Source organism: Gallinula chloropus (genome assembly GCF_964237585.1).
Source record: "Gallinula chloropus genome assembly, chromosome: 1".
In the NCBI taxonomy this organism is placed as follows: Eukaryota; Metazoa; Chordata; class Aves; order Gruiformes; family Rallidae; genus Gallinula; species Gallinula chloropus.
In genome coordinates this window covers 15,058,710-15,073,757 of record NC_140085.1, presented here as the reverse complement: position 1 = coordinate 15,073,757, position 15,048 = coordinate 15,058,710, and the positions used below count along the sequence as shown (strand labels likewise).

The 15,048-nt window shown below is 41.0% G+C and overlaps 1 protein-coding gene across 2 annotated transcripts in view; it reads left to right on the top strand.

The window, feature by feature from the left end:
- Positions 1 to 1,406: 1,406 nt before the first annotated feature.
- SRPK2 (SRSF protein kinase 2) overlaps positions 1,407 to 15,048 on the top strand; it is a gene marked incomplete at its 3' end in the record, with an annotated part of 97,190 nt that continues 83,548 nt past the window's right edge. Inside the window, exon 1 of one of the 2 annotated variants that reach the window (XM_084267933.1) lies at positions 1,407 to 1,506. In XM_084267933.1, the coding sequence (XP_084124059.1) occupies positions 1,469 to 1,506 (38 nt within the window). In that variant the 5' untranslated portion in view covers positions 1,407 to 1,468. The remainder of the gene's footprint in view (positions 1,507 to 15,048) is intronic. The other variant, XM_084267932.1, reaches the window with a different exon arrangement.

Below are 15,048 nucleotides of genomic sequence, written 5' to 3'. Positions count from 1 at the left end.
GGATGGGCACTGGTAAGGGAAGTTTTGCATGGTCCTTGCAGTCACGCAGTGGAGCCAGTTGCGGACATAGGGACATTTCAAAGACGTGTCTTGAAAGCTCTGGGAAGAACCTACTTTGGATGCAGGAACCGAGATTCTTCTCAGAGGTTTCTCTGGTCTCTATGTTGTGGTAAAGAGAAATGGCATATGCTTAATGGGGTGACGATCACTGATAACTTGCAACTCTTCCACCAGGCCACGAGGGTGAGAAAATGGCCCTTTATTTTTAGGTTGTTGTGGTATATATATTTTTAAAAATCTAGTTCCTCTTCTTTCTTCTGCGTTCAGAAATTGCTGAGGCTTTGTATCTGAAATATGTGTCAAAAGAAAGGGAAAAAAGTCAGGTTGAAGCTTCCATGTTGTAGAATGGTTAATCCCAAATAGTTGAAGTTTACTTTGGTTGGAAACAAGTGGATGTGGTCTTAATGCTGCACAGGTCTTAACCAGTGTTTCCATAGGTGGCACTACGGCCTCCAGCGGGGATAGGATCTTACAATGTAGCTCACACCCGCGGCATTATTCTTTGGTTTCCCTTGGGTCACAAGCCCCTTGACTCCCGGGCTCCTGATGAATTAATTCTTGAGCAGTGTCCCTGTTCTGCGTCGACAGGATCTTGTGGAACAAGTGGCGGGCGGGCACACGGATGCATCGCCCCTGGCTGCCCCTGGCCCGTGCTGCCAGGCCGCCTGCGGTGCGGCAGTGCCGCGGTGTCAGCCCCGTTCGCCTGCTGCTGCCGCGCTCAGGCGTTCCAAGTGCTGGGTTGGTCATTCACAGGTGTTAAACCAACTATTACTTTACAAAGTGTATTTGGAGGGAATTAGAGGCAGGGCACTAACGATTAAACCCCAGGCACGCGTAGAGTTTTCCGTGCCCGTTCCCGAGCCCTGTACGAGAGCAGGGATTTGATACTTCGGTCTTTGTGACAAAAATGATTCAAAGAGCCATATTTTTCAGGGCTTTTCATCTGAAGGTTTTCGAGGGTGTCCCAGGTTGCTTAGATAACTAACCGGGGAGACAACCGTGCCACAAATCCTTTGTTTCTGCATTTTTTCCCCCTGAGATTCTCCTCCGCGCACCCGCTGGCAGCGGTAGGACGGTAGGAACCGCGTCGGCTCCCGCCGAGGAGAGTCGCTTTCCCCCCGTGTACCCGTTTCCCCCCCCTCCCCGGCCCCAGGAATGGTTCCGCCCGCTGCCGTGCCCAGTCATGTGCGCGGGCCGCCCGGCCCGCCGCCTCCCGCCTCGTCCCCTCAGAGCGCGGCTGGGCCGGCCCTCGCACAGGCACCGTGGCTCCTGCGGCCTCTTTCCGAACAAAAGGGCTTAGGGAAATAAAATCGTTCGGCTAATAAGGCTCTGGAAAGCGAGGGCAGGCGGTCTCGGTTGTGAATATTTTCTGATTTTTCCAGAAATCAAGCAGAAGATTGAGCTGCTGATGTCAGTTAACTCTGAGAAGTCGTCCTCTTCAGAAAGGTACAGCCGCATCTCTTGCATGAGCGATCCATGGTGTAGCACTGCCAAGCAGCGGCGCAGGGCTGTTTTCTTTTTCCGTGTCAAGTTTGCTAGCATTGTTTACGTATTGCATGCTGGTTATCGTACCGCATCCGTTGAACCTGTCTTTTGGTTGAGCGTTGTGGCAGAGATTTATTCGTTTTAAAATATTTTCATTATTTATTTCCCCCCGCCCCCCCCTTTTCAAGTGAAGCCTCCCGGGCTGCAGCATGCAGATCATGCCACAGCAGGCTGCTGGCTCGCGTGTGCTGGGCTGGCAGACCTCGCTCCCTCTCGCTGTCATGCAAGCAGCCTCTCGGTTTCTAAAAGCGTTTTGAAAGCCGTCGCGTTATTGTTGTGTTGCAGGAAACCGTGTGCCGCGGTTGCGAAGGGGTTCCTTTCAGTTTAGATGCGCAGGGAATCTTAACTCGCTGAAGCGTTTCGCGTCCTGTTATGTGGAAAGGGAGTGTCCTTTCCAAAGTAGCTCAGGAATCGCAAATCTTCCAATTAGTCACATTCTGTAAGATAGATGTGATCCTCGTTCAAGCCTGTGCTAGGAAATGGAGCAGTCGCTGCATGCAGTAATGGTTCGTGCCTGCAGGTAAGGACAAAATGACTCAGAAGTGTTTTTAAAGCAATTATTTTATCTGTCAATCAGATTATTACAATTTCAAGGAGCTGTTTTGTTTTAAAGAAATATTTCGAGGTTCGAAATGCACGTTAAGTTATCTCACGTCAGATAACCTCTCGGTGTGATTATTTTGTTGATTTTAAATGATCAAGCCCTGCTTATTTTTTTTGCTTGCAACTGAATTTTAGGAGAGATTTTTATTTTGAAAATTCCTTAAATCCAGAGAAACATAATACCTCCTTCTTCCCAAATTACATACGGTAATCATTTCAGCTGTATGCAAAAGACCATCTGAATGTTCTGTTTTGCCATTTTAATCTTGAACATTGATAAAAGAAATTAATTTTAAGCGCTCAAACTGTGTGTTTAGATGAAATTATTATCTAAAGTACATTTTATTGAATAGCTCAGCATAGAAAGGCATGATAATTCACGGAAAGCTATCTTAAGGAAACATGCTAAAAGACATCTTTCAAAATGAATGAATGCTGTGTGGCATTCATGGTTTAAAAAACCAAAATGAGCAGTTTAGTTTGGTTTGTAAGTATATCCGTGTAAGATACACTGAAGCAAACTGCACTGCCTTTCACTAGCTGAAAATGTAACAAAATATCAGCAATGAGAGAGATACAGAAAATGGTGGGGGGGAATGGGTTGTTAAGTCACCTTTCCAAAATGGAGAAATATAAGAAGAGCTTTGATAGATTTATTTATTTATTTATTCAAAATTAGGGGTCATAAAAGAAAATTATAATGTTTATTTATTTAGTCTCTATCCCACCCTGATGCCTAAAATTTTTACATACAATACTAATAAAATGGTGGTGGTAACAGAGAGGATGATGGGGTGAAAATTGTAAGAGAAACAGGTGTTAACTTAATTTTGGGAAAGGCTTTTGTTGGTGTGGCTCTTGTGGGGGAATTTGGTGTATAATATATTTATTTTATCAATATGGATGTTATGCAGCTTCCTAAAACCGATCAGCCTGTATTTGAGCAAAACATGCTCACAGTTGAACGAATGGTAGTCCTAGATGAATAGGTCCCTGTAAAGGATTATAACCCATAATTAGAAAAAAGATGTATTTGTATGAGATCTGTTTAAATGCCAGTAAGATTTTTATAACAGTATGAGGTGTTATTTTGCAATAAAGATTAAATGTGAATGTTGTGTATGCACATAGATTTCTTTTGAGTATTTAAGTATATGGTTCTGTTCACCTGGACATTGACACATCAGCTGCAAAATTTTTCTGGTCAGTTATAATTGAAAACAACTTTATATTATCTAAGGGTTTTTTTTTTTAAATAACCACATTCTTTTCACCCATCTAAAAATAGACTGAATTTTTTTTTGCAAGCTGTTATGAAACAGTGCTTGTGCTATCCTATTAGCTGCCAGTTCCTTTCAAGGCCTTTTTAAAATTACTGTATAAGATGCTTTTAAGAAAAAAAAAAAAGTAGTATTGAGTGTCTGAACTACTAAACTGACCTCAATCTGCTGTATAGCAAAATTGCAGTGTGTGTTCATACAATACAGACATGAAGATTGGCATGTTTTTGACAAACATGGAAAGGGAGTTCACACTTGCATTTTAAATTTTTTTATATGATTATTATCAGTTTTTACCCTTTCTTTTAGTGATTGGACTTTCTGAGAAGCTTGAGTTCCCAGCAGGAAATGCCAGGTGCAAGATGTGAAAAAGTCCATGGTGTGTTTCTTGTTTTCCACACTAGCAGAGGCTGCTAGACAGCACTTGCATGGCAGGAAGGGAGAGGAGAGGAGGTGCTCTGTGTATTTGCAGAAACTGATGACTAGAGAAGGAACCAGAGAGAAGCCCCATTACTTTGCCCCGTTCTTTGGCTGGTCTTTATTTTTACAAGACAGTGTAGTGTTTGTAGGTTTTCCCACTCACTTGGCACGTTTAGCATGTTATCCTAGAGGAAAAAAATGATGAGAAGAAAGCTGGACTATAACGGATGGTTTGGCTGATATGGAAGCTCAACATGTTTAAAATTCTGCAGCATTCTCTTAAGATCCTTGGTTGTTATGTTTTTAAAAGGCTTTTAGGAGACATTAGCTAGCAAGAAAGTGAGATGAACCCTTTTGTTGAGGATCCTCTGAGATGTTAAAGACATTGCTGCCTTGAAAAGTAAACTAATTAAAAAACCTGGGACTGTTTTTGTAGTGACATTCATCCTTCCTTTCCCCTCACCTCTGTAATTGCAGATGGGGGGATAAGACGTCTGTTTTTTCGTTTGTGCCGGGATATTTCATTAAGCAGACACAATCAGACAGCATCTACAAGTCCTAAATTTCTGTGTAGTTAATGCTGCCCATGTATGTGTTAGCAGCCTGTGACAAAGTCCTTGTTGATAAGGTAACCTGGGTAACTGCGGATGCGCGTGTGCGCATGGATGGTAACGGGGGATCAGGTAACCTACTGCAACTGGCTACGATGAATTGATTTGTTTGGATGTCTTGAGCTCGAAGTATACTGTGGAAATGTTTCCTACAGCATGCTTACAATGTGACACACACCTGGGTTCTTCATCTAATAAGTAGTAATTTAACTGCCCTTTCCCCCTGTGTTCTCTACATTTCAGTGGAGGCTGTGTGAGGTTATTTGTCTGAGCTCTGCAGATGTCATTAGAAAGCAAGTAGCAGCAGCCAGGCAGAGGAGGTTGGTTTTTCAAGAACCCTCTGAGAAAGCATCAATACTTCAGTTTTGTTGTATGTTACGCACTCTTCTCATGTTCAGGGTAGTCAACCACTGAGCTGTGCAGATTTTTCCTTTTTTTTTTTTTGACTTTTTAAGGGCTTTGTGGAACTCCAGCAGGTTTCTGTTTCGTTTTGAGAAAAGTCAGTTCTTCCACCTGGACAACTTCCTACTGTTTAGACTGCAAACCTAATGTATGTGGGGTTTTTTGGTAGGTTTGGGTTTTTTTTTTTTTTTTTAATACTTTAAGACAAAGAACACAGAATATTTTTTTTCTCTGATTTTTTTATTTTAAATTTATGTCATCTTAGCAATGCAGAATTGGCCACAGGGTATAGTATCCTGGTAAAGGTTGTTAGCAAGGCTGGTAAGTCTGAATTCTTTCTGTATCCTTCTGTATCTAATCTTTCTGTAAAGGATGCATGTGCACCTTACTTTAAAATGAATTTCAGTGTTTAAAAGAAAAAAAAAAAGAGCCAATCATGAGCGATCTTGAAGTAGAGAACTTGTGTATATAATCCAGTTGTCATGATTTTGAGGGGGTTTATAAGTAGCAATAAAGGGAAGGTACTTTCAAACGAGAGTAAGACCACAAAGTTTCTGTTACTCAGTGTGTGAAAGTATTTGGGGTGGGGCAGTGTAGGCAAGGTTTAAGGACAACTGCTGGTTTTGTGGGGTTTTTTTTAGCCATGGGCTGTGTATAGCCCCCTCTCTTTGTTAATTTATATTTGCAGAGTAAATTAATGCCTTTATCAATGCTTTTACATGGTTTCTTCGTCAGGTTGTGCCGAGAATTCAGTCAGGGATAAAGTAAAAGAAGAAGAAATCTAAAGTAATGAGGAGGAAGAGAAAAGATGGAGACAGTACTGTCTGCTTATTTTTCTGAGAAGAGGCCTGATGTTAGCTGATATAAGAGGCACTCTGAAACAGATTATAATACTGAAAGATTCCTTCAGATTTAGGAATGCGTGAGATTTTTTTGTTCTGTGGTTTGTTTTTTTTTTTTTAAATTTGATTTCATTGTGGATGAGTTACTACTACTTAAGACAGAAGTATCACTTGTAACACTTGTTTGACAGTAGAACTATCAGCTCACAACATTCAGTATGAGTTGACATTGCTGTGTGTCAAATAAACGCTTTGGAATAATTATTAGATAAATACAATTCTGTTACTTACATAAACATCAAGACAAAAATAATTATCAGCATAACGCAACTATATAATCAGTTCCACTAACTGTGAAATGATTTTTAATAATACTGCCTAGCTTCCATTTCAGGACTGTTCAAATTTGTATTTAGTGGTCATACAACTTTAATTTTTCAATTTTGATTAAAATAGTGGAATTGGAGAATGGTTTGGGCTGGAAGGAACTTTAAAGGTCTTCTTGTTCAACCCCCCTGCCATGGGCAGGGACACCCTCTACTAGACCACACTGCCCAAAGCCCCATCCAGCCTGGCCTTGAACACTGCCAGGGAGGGGTCAGCCACAGCTTCTCTGGGTAAGATTTGCCAGGGAAGAATTTATTCTTTATATGTAATCTAAATCTACTCTCTTTCATCTTAATTTTAGCTTACTTAATTTTTCATATTAAAGGTTTCACAGGCTCATTGTTTTAATGTACAAAGTTTTTGAGTGAAGTATCAAAGGGATGTAAAGACAAGGACTCCTGCAACATGCTTGTGTAGACAAAAATAATGGAAGCAGCCAGTGTAGAAGCAGCTGTGTGTGGAGCAGCTTTTTCCACTGGAGGTGATATTTTTAGGGGACACTGCAGTCTTTGTAGATAGTGCCTGTATTAATTCATCAGTAAGCTTTTAAAAGATATAGAATTTTAAGTGTATTTTATTTTTTCAGTGATGGACTCTGTTTATTTCTATGTTTGGAGTTGTGGCTATATGTAAGAAAATAATGTACTTTGATATTTTATCACAAGTGAAAGATAGCATTAGTACTTCCACTATGGATGACAGTTTGTGCACAACTTGTGGGTTTTGCTGGGGGTGTTTTGTGTTTGGTGGTTTTTTTTGGTTTTTTTTTAAATCTTTAGAGCTTTTCATCATGCAGTTATTTGAGAGAGATTTATTACAGGGTGATTTCTAATATATCTTACAAAAACACAGATCTTGGGTTTTTGGCACTTACTGTTGGAACTAAAATGAGAGGACTTTTGGAGAGGAAGAGCTTGAAAGTGTTGGAGGGTTGGTGAGATTTTATTGAATGAGAACAGTTCAATGGAAACTAATTAAAGCAATCCAGTAATGGTAACACAGTTAACGGCTAAAAAAACCTATGTATGTAAAAAATAAAATTAAGACTATGACTTGAAGATTATACTCTTTCTAAGGCAAATGTGTATTCCAGTTCCACTTCAGGGTAATATGTCAGTGAAAATGTAATGAGCCAGTTTAAGCAAAGTCTTTTATGTGACATTGTTTGTTTCATGACTTGAAACTTTTGCCTGATCACTCTCTTCATTGTAACTTTGAAAATGTTCACTTCAGTCCCCTGCCCTAGACAGATGGTAAGGGAACATTACCTGATAGATTGCATAAAACAATGTGTACTTAGGAGAGATGACTTCATTTCTGTTGTCACTCTGCTGTGTTACAGGATAAATTAATCTGTGGTTTTCTGCATCTTCACATTATATGCTTACAAATGAATAATGAAATATTTAGGTGTTCATATGATTCTCTTAATTTACTAAGATACGTGTGTTGTCATTGATCTGCAATTGCTGTAGCTACCAAGAGAGGCAAAGCAACAGGTTAAGCAAACGTATGCCAATTTAAGCATTCCATTTAGTTGCATATTTTGTGTATGCATGTTAGCAGGAAATTGTGTCCTATCTCAGCTTGTGAGCTGCTGTGAATCCTGTCATATAGTTCAGAGAATATCTGTAAGTCTTTCTGCTTGATTGAAAAATACCCTTTCTGCTTAAAGAATGTTATGACCAGAAGGTCTTTACTAGTTCTGTCTCAAGGAATTTTGCACTCCTGAACCAATGTCTGCCCTGGGTGCCTCTGCATTTTCTTTGAGACTCACCCTTAGGCTTGGGTAAACTCTGTGACAAAATCCAAACAGTCACTGTTACCTTATCAAATATGAAAGTCATCTTATCTAGGATGTCTTCCGAACTCATGCTGTTGGTTGTGTCTATATGGATAGTGAATTGCTATTTCCTTTTCTTTTAACTCTTTTATTCATTATGAAACAAAATGTGTGCAGCTCCAACTCTGCCTGTTATATATACTATAAATGAAGATGTAGCAGTTCTTCAAGTTTGCACAGCTTTCCTTGTCTGACTACAGCTTTAGGTCAGTCAAGCTGCTTGAGTGCTTCTCTTCCATGGCTGAGCGATGTTCAAGACCAGAATCACATTTCACGTAGATGTTCTGTTTGTATAATATTTTGGCCATTGTGTTTAATAGGGTGTTCAGAAGGCACTTTAACCTCTCTGTAGTGATAAATGTGTCCTAATTCTAACTTTATCTTCTTGTCTGCTGAAACACAAATGACTGCAAGTTGACGATACCCTCATTTGCTAAAAGATTGTATTTCCTTCTCTTGAAAGCCTGTGAAACATCTGTATTTTAATGTTGTGCTGGTGAAGTTTGAAAACACTTTCTAAACCTTGAGCAGTGTAACTGTGGGTGGAGAATTTCTTAATGCTACTTCTTATTTGGCAAAGTGTCATTGGAGTAACATGATACATTTTAAGAATTCGGTGCTTTGTTTTCATGAACTTTTTTCTTCTGCCCTAAACCTACTCAATGTTCATAGCCTTCCTAAGAAGGCAAGGACTTGTCCTCACGTCTGTAGCTGGTTACTTCTGTGCATTAGTGCATATCTTTTGCAGGGAGGAAAGAAGGCCACGTTAGTGTAGAAGCTCTTCTTAAGCTATGTGTATGTTCTGTGTTGTCAAAGCTTAAATGTTAGCAGTACATCTGGCAAAAACTGGGGGAGTTTTTTGTCATTAATACTACTATAAAGAGACAGTACTATTTTCTTTTGTAGCTGCTGTATCAGAATATCCAACAGTGGTTTTTTTTTTTGTGGAAGTGGAAAAGGAGCCTGAAATTCCTGTTTTGTTATTCTGTATCCAGCATCAGGACCTGCAGATTCTCTTGTCTGTCTTCTTCAGCTGCTGTAGCCACTGTTCACGGAAGCATTCAGCTCCTGCCATGCCCATGTACCAAACAGAAGCATCAACCTCTGTTTATTCAGTGCCATGAACTAGAATGGAAGATGTTTGGAATTAGCTCTGCTCTTTATGAATCCTTCTATAAAAGGATTACCTTACCCGTAGGAGAGACCACGTGTCGTGGTTTCCTCAGAGTGGTGCTTTGTCATCCCCAGTATGACAACATAAAGCCTTTCTGACAGCTCCTATTGCGTATGTGACAAGAATCAGGAATTTCCACTGCTGCTTGGTGTCTTAGCTAGAGAAGTGTCCGCTTCCCGGAAGGCTGTAATACAGCTTTGGACCAAGGCTTCCTTAACAGATCAGCTGCAGTGATTCTGAAGTACATTTCTATCAATTAAAATGTTTCATTCTAATAATATAAATAAGAGTACAAACAGTCTTTACATACTTAGTTTGAAGTCTCACTTGGCTCCTTCCCAGGTGATTAATGTTTCAGAGTACTGGTCTAGGAAGTCAAATAAAAAAAGATACAGCTTTCCTCCAAATGCATATGTTTCACAGCAGAAGTGAAAGAATGCACAACTTGCAAAGAAATTAGGAAAAAACAAGGAAAAAATCTTCCCCTTTCTCACAAGTACTACTGATACCTGTGGGTGCATTACTGAGACGATGAATTAGCACAGAGCCTGTTCCTTGGGCACCCTGGCTGTAGTACGCTGCCGGAGAGTGGAAGGTGTTGTTGCTCTTCCTGGAAATCTGTTTACAAGTTAATCCAAAGCAAACTTATTAAGTATATTCCTGTGATTTAATTTACATCTATCTTGTTTCATCTGTATTTTTGCTTTATTTGCGTTACTCTTCGGTTACAATGGTGTACAAATGAGTCCTGACTTGAAAAGAAAACACGCAGGAAAGATCTGGTCAAGATTCCTTTCAAACGTGTTTAGCACATAGGAATTTCAAGGGCTATTAAAAGAAACTGAGGACATCTAAATGAAGTAGAGTGGTGCATGAGAATGCTAATGCATTTTTTAACTATCATTTAAATACTTGGTGGTTTACAAAATGCCTTAGCAAAACTGCACAGAGTGTGTTCCAGTAGATGCCAGAACAGCTTAAGCAGGTATAGACTGCCCCGAACTCAAATCTAAGGCAGATTGATATACTTCACAGTTACTGAGAGCTTTGCTAAGAGACTTGCTCAAGGTGTGTGTCCTTTCAGCCATGCCAGTTGTTAGAGGTAGCCAAACACAAGGACTCTGGGTCCCAGGGGCATACCTCCTGTCTCAGCTAAATAGGTAAGTGTAAGACTGCTGCAGTTGTGTCCCCAGGGCCAGCCAGTAATGAGACTGAGCACGTGCTCCTAACAGCTGTGTGTGTATGCACGCACGTATGGAAAATGCGTACGCAGCTGGCCACACAGATCAACAGAGACTCAAACCAGTGCTTTTATTGGCACCCACATAAACATACACAAATACTCAAGAACTTCACTGACAGCCCAGTCCTGTTCTTCCTTTCCAGCTCCTCAGAGTAGAAGTCCACTTGTGGAACTTTCACAGAAACTTGAATGCATGCTTTAGCAGTTTTGAAATGGTCTGATTGCTGAAGCCTTGACCTGTGGTTGTCTGCCCTCTGACCTGCCTCCAAGCTTTTGGCACCTATAAGCCCCTGAGGTTTGTGTTCTCACTCCTTGTGATGGTACTTAGACTTGTATCTACTTGGTGGCCAGCCTGGCTTGAAGTTGGCTTGAGTTCACACACACTCATGACAGAAAGTGCATCCACAAACCTGACAGAAATACAGTTTTATGACAATGACTGTTGTAATGAAAGGCCACTCTCCATCAGACAAATTCACTGACTGACCCCTATTTGCATTGGGCCTGAGCTATTTATCCTTCTCCCAGGATCTTTTTCTGTACTTATTTGTCCCTTATCCACCTTTATCCCCATCTTTCTCCACCTCTAGTGCCTTCCCTCTAAGCATTTAATAATGTCTTGCATATTCTCACAATCCCACACTAAGTTTTGCACAATCCCAAAATGTTCTTCCTCCCTGCATCCCATAATGAGTCCTGTACTCTTTAAGGCAATAACCTTTATTTTTCAAGGTGTTTCTGAGGTGAGTTTTTCCTTGGTGGGTTTCAGACTGGAGGGGTGTGGTATAATGACAGTCTTGGGAGTAGCTGATTCAGGCGCCCTGTTTTCATTGATTAAGTTGTGGGTGGTGAGACACTGGCACAGGTTGCCCAAAGAGGCTGTGGAAGCCTCATCCATGAAAGTGTTCAAGACCAGGTTGGATGAGACTTTGGGCAACCTGGTCTAGTGGAGGGTGTCCCTGCCCATGGCAGGGGGTTGGAACTAGATGGTCTTTGAGGTCCTTTCCAACCTTAACCATTCTGATTCTAGGGTTTCTCTACCTATTGTTTTTCCACGATCCTTGCTGAATCTTTCTATCATGATTAGCCTTTAATCAGATAACCTTACACTGGTCTCCCAGGGGCCCAGTAGTACTTGTCAAAACTGGATCTAGGTCTGTTTGGATTTTTTTCGTCATCTGATGTGGGCACCTAAAAGCTGAGGATACAATTTGCACAATTCTGTTGTTACCGCTTAGTCCCACAGAAATTTAGTATTGCAGAGTCTACTATTTAACTCCTATTCAGTTTCTAGGCCTGTATTTCTGAGCAGGAAAAGCAAAGTGTCTTCTTACAATGTGTTAAATGTATACTCTATGTTATGGGCTCACACCTGCTGGAATTGTTAGGCTTGTACATCTAATGAAGGCAAAGCTCAGCAATGATCACAGGCCAAGTAGGGCTACTTTCTCTGCTGAAATTGTCCTCTGTGCTTGTTGCAAACCCCATTTGAGGTAAAGTAGCACAGGGTCTTGTAATAATAGGAGTTCTGGAGCATAAACCAACTCAGACTAGACACCCTGGTTCTGGTACAGAAAAGAGCTGTCTGATAATAGCCTTCAAAAAGTATTTCTTGTGCCATTTTAAAAACAGCAAAAAGCAATCATATATCCTTGTTTAGAAGGGGAGTAATGTCTCTAAGGTGGACAGGAAGACCAGTTGTTGATTTGACCTGCAAGCATCAAGAGAATGGTCAATTCCTTTGCCAGGTGGCTGAGCAGGATAAATAAGTCCCACAACGTGTATTAGCCAATATTTGTCTAGTTGACATCAGTATTCAGAAAAACTGGCATGTATTATTTCTATTATAAGAGCCCAAGAGCTAGCTAATACTTGAGGCTTTGCCAAGTTGCTTCTCTCAGGAAGAGAAATAGATTATGTGATTTTAGGGTTGAGATTTGTGTGTGTATGTATGTGCAATCCTGTTTATTTACAAAGCATGTAAACAGAGCTCTGTTTGCCTGAGCAGAGTAGAAACAAAGTGCAACAAGCAGCTATTTTGCTGATGTTTTCAAGTCTGCCTGTCTAGCAAGTAGCTTACTAAGCCCCCTACCCCAACAAACAAACAAAAAATAACACCCAGAAAATCCCACACAACTCCCTCCTGAGATCACAGGCATGAGAATGTTTTCTCCCAACTCTTTTAATTTCATAAGTTTTATTTATAAAATTCTTAATTCTTCACACACTTTACAGTCTGACTGGATTTGATGTGTGCTTTAGACAGTGTTTTTTTTTTCCTTTTCTTTTTACAGCTGTTGTGTAAAAGACCCAATGGTCCTTTTTTACTTAGACTAAAAAGAGGGCATTCAGACCAACCATCAGCCTTGATTGCAGCCAAATACAGGATCTTTAGAAAACAGCTTAGATCACAGACATTATTTTTTAGGATAAGGCCATACCTAATGCATAACTTTCAAAAAAGGTCTTTATACATGCTATAATACCTTTATTCACACCCTGGGCTCTACAGTTTGTTCCCAGGTCACGTTACGTGGCATCTGAAGACTCCTGCCCTTTGCTTCAAATAGATCTAGTCAGGACTTTCCCATGGACAGGTGGGAGCTGCTTTGGGATCTGTCTTCCCAGGCTTCTGACAGGTCTTCACTAAACTTCTCTAGGGCAACAATTTTTTTAGATTTTAGTCCATCCTGGTGGTTTTTTGGTTGTTTGTTGGTTTGGGTTTTGGTGGGGTTTTTTTTTTCCTTTCTTATTATTTATTGCTTTTCTTGTCTAGAGAGCCTGACTAGGTTATCGCTTGATGCTTCATCGCTGTTTTATCAGTCTACGCCTGTATGAGTCAGCTGGAGCTGACATAATGCGACGTCTTCCTTAACTCCTGAATGGTTCTGAGACTTATGACTTCCTGGCTCTTTAAACTTCTTCTAAGACCTCATTGTTTTGTCCACAACTAGTAGTTTATGTGTGTACTGTTGCCTGCAAACAGTAATCTGAAGTTTAATTGCAGTGGAGTTTTATATGCAAATAATGCAACAGGAGGTTTATCCCAGAGCTTTCCCTTTCCCCCCACCTTAGTCCTAATTTTTGTTATCCCTCTTTGTGTTTAGGTACCACCTGCTCACAGTCCTGTCATCTGTTTGCTTTGTTATCCCTTGCCCATTTTGTGCTGGTTATTTGAAAATTTAAGGGACTGATGCATTAGAAGAGATATGGATTAACTGAAGTGAAATTTAGATACGTGAAAATATGGTTGTACTTCAGTTCTGCTTATATATATCTTTGATGAAGGTTTTATAATTCAGTTACCAGGTTGTATGTCTGGACAAGTGAAATTATAGGCTTTATTGTGATGTAGCAAATAAATTGGTTCAAGGGTATACTGAAGAACAGAAATGTTAGAGGCTCATGAGACAATACTGATTAAACAGTAGCAGTGTCTGTTACTTATCTTGACTTTAGCAAGACTTTTGGCACTGTCTGCCATAACATCTTGACTGACTGAGAAAGGCTGTCATAGATAAGTAAACAGTGAAGTGGATTAAAATCTGTTAGAATTGTTGGGCTTGAGGGGCAGTGGTCAGTGGCTCAAAGTCTCAAAGTCCAGCTTTCATTCTTTACTGGGATCAGTACTGTTCAGTGTCTTTATTAAAAACCTGGCTGATGGGACACCGACTCACAGAATCATGAAGGCTGGAAAAGACCTCCAAGATCATCTAGTCCAACTGTCCCCCTACCACCTATATTACTTACTTAACCATGTCCCTAAGTACCTCATCAAACCTTTTCTTAAACACCCCAAGAGATGGTGACCCCACCATCTCCCTGGGCAACCCGCTCCAATGCCCAACCACTCTTTCTAAGAAGAAATTTCTCCTAATTTCTAACCTGAGCCTCCCCCAGCAAAACTTGCAGCCATTCCCTCTTGTCCTGTTGCTACTTATCTGCAAGAAGAGGCAGAGCCTCAGCTCACGACAACCTCCTTCCAGTCAGTTGTAGAGAGCAATAAGGTCTCCCCTTCCTCCTCTTCTCCAGAATAAACAGTCTCAGTTCCATCAGCCACTCCTCATAAGACTTGTGTTCCAGTCCCTTCACCAGCTTTGTTACCCTTCTCTGGACACTCTCCAGGGCCTTGATGTCCTTCTTGTAGCGAGGGTCCTAAACCTGAACACAGTACTTGAGGTGCAGCCTCACCAGAGCTGAGTACAGGGACATACATGATCACCTCCCTGGTCCTGCTGGTCACACTACTCCTGATGAGAGCCAGAGTGCCATTGGCCTTCTTTACTTCCTGGGCACACTGTTGGCTCACATTCAGGCAAGTGTCAACCAACACCTCAGATCCTTTTCCTCTGTACAGCATTCCAGCCACCCATCCCCAAGCCTATCGAGTTGCCTAGGGTTGTTATGACCAAAAAACCTAACAGGTTCCACCGAGATTTGAACTCGGATTGCTGGATTCAGAGTCCAGAGTGCTAACCATTACACCATGGAACCACTCTGTGATGCACCATCAGCAACTTTGCACAATACAAAACTTGGAGGAGTGATTAATGCACCAGAGGGTTGTGCTGCTATTCAGAGGGACTTCCACAGGCTGGAGAAATGGGATGACACAAACCTGAAGTTCAGCACAGGGAA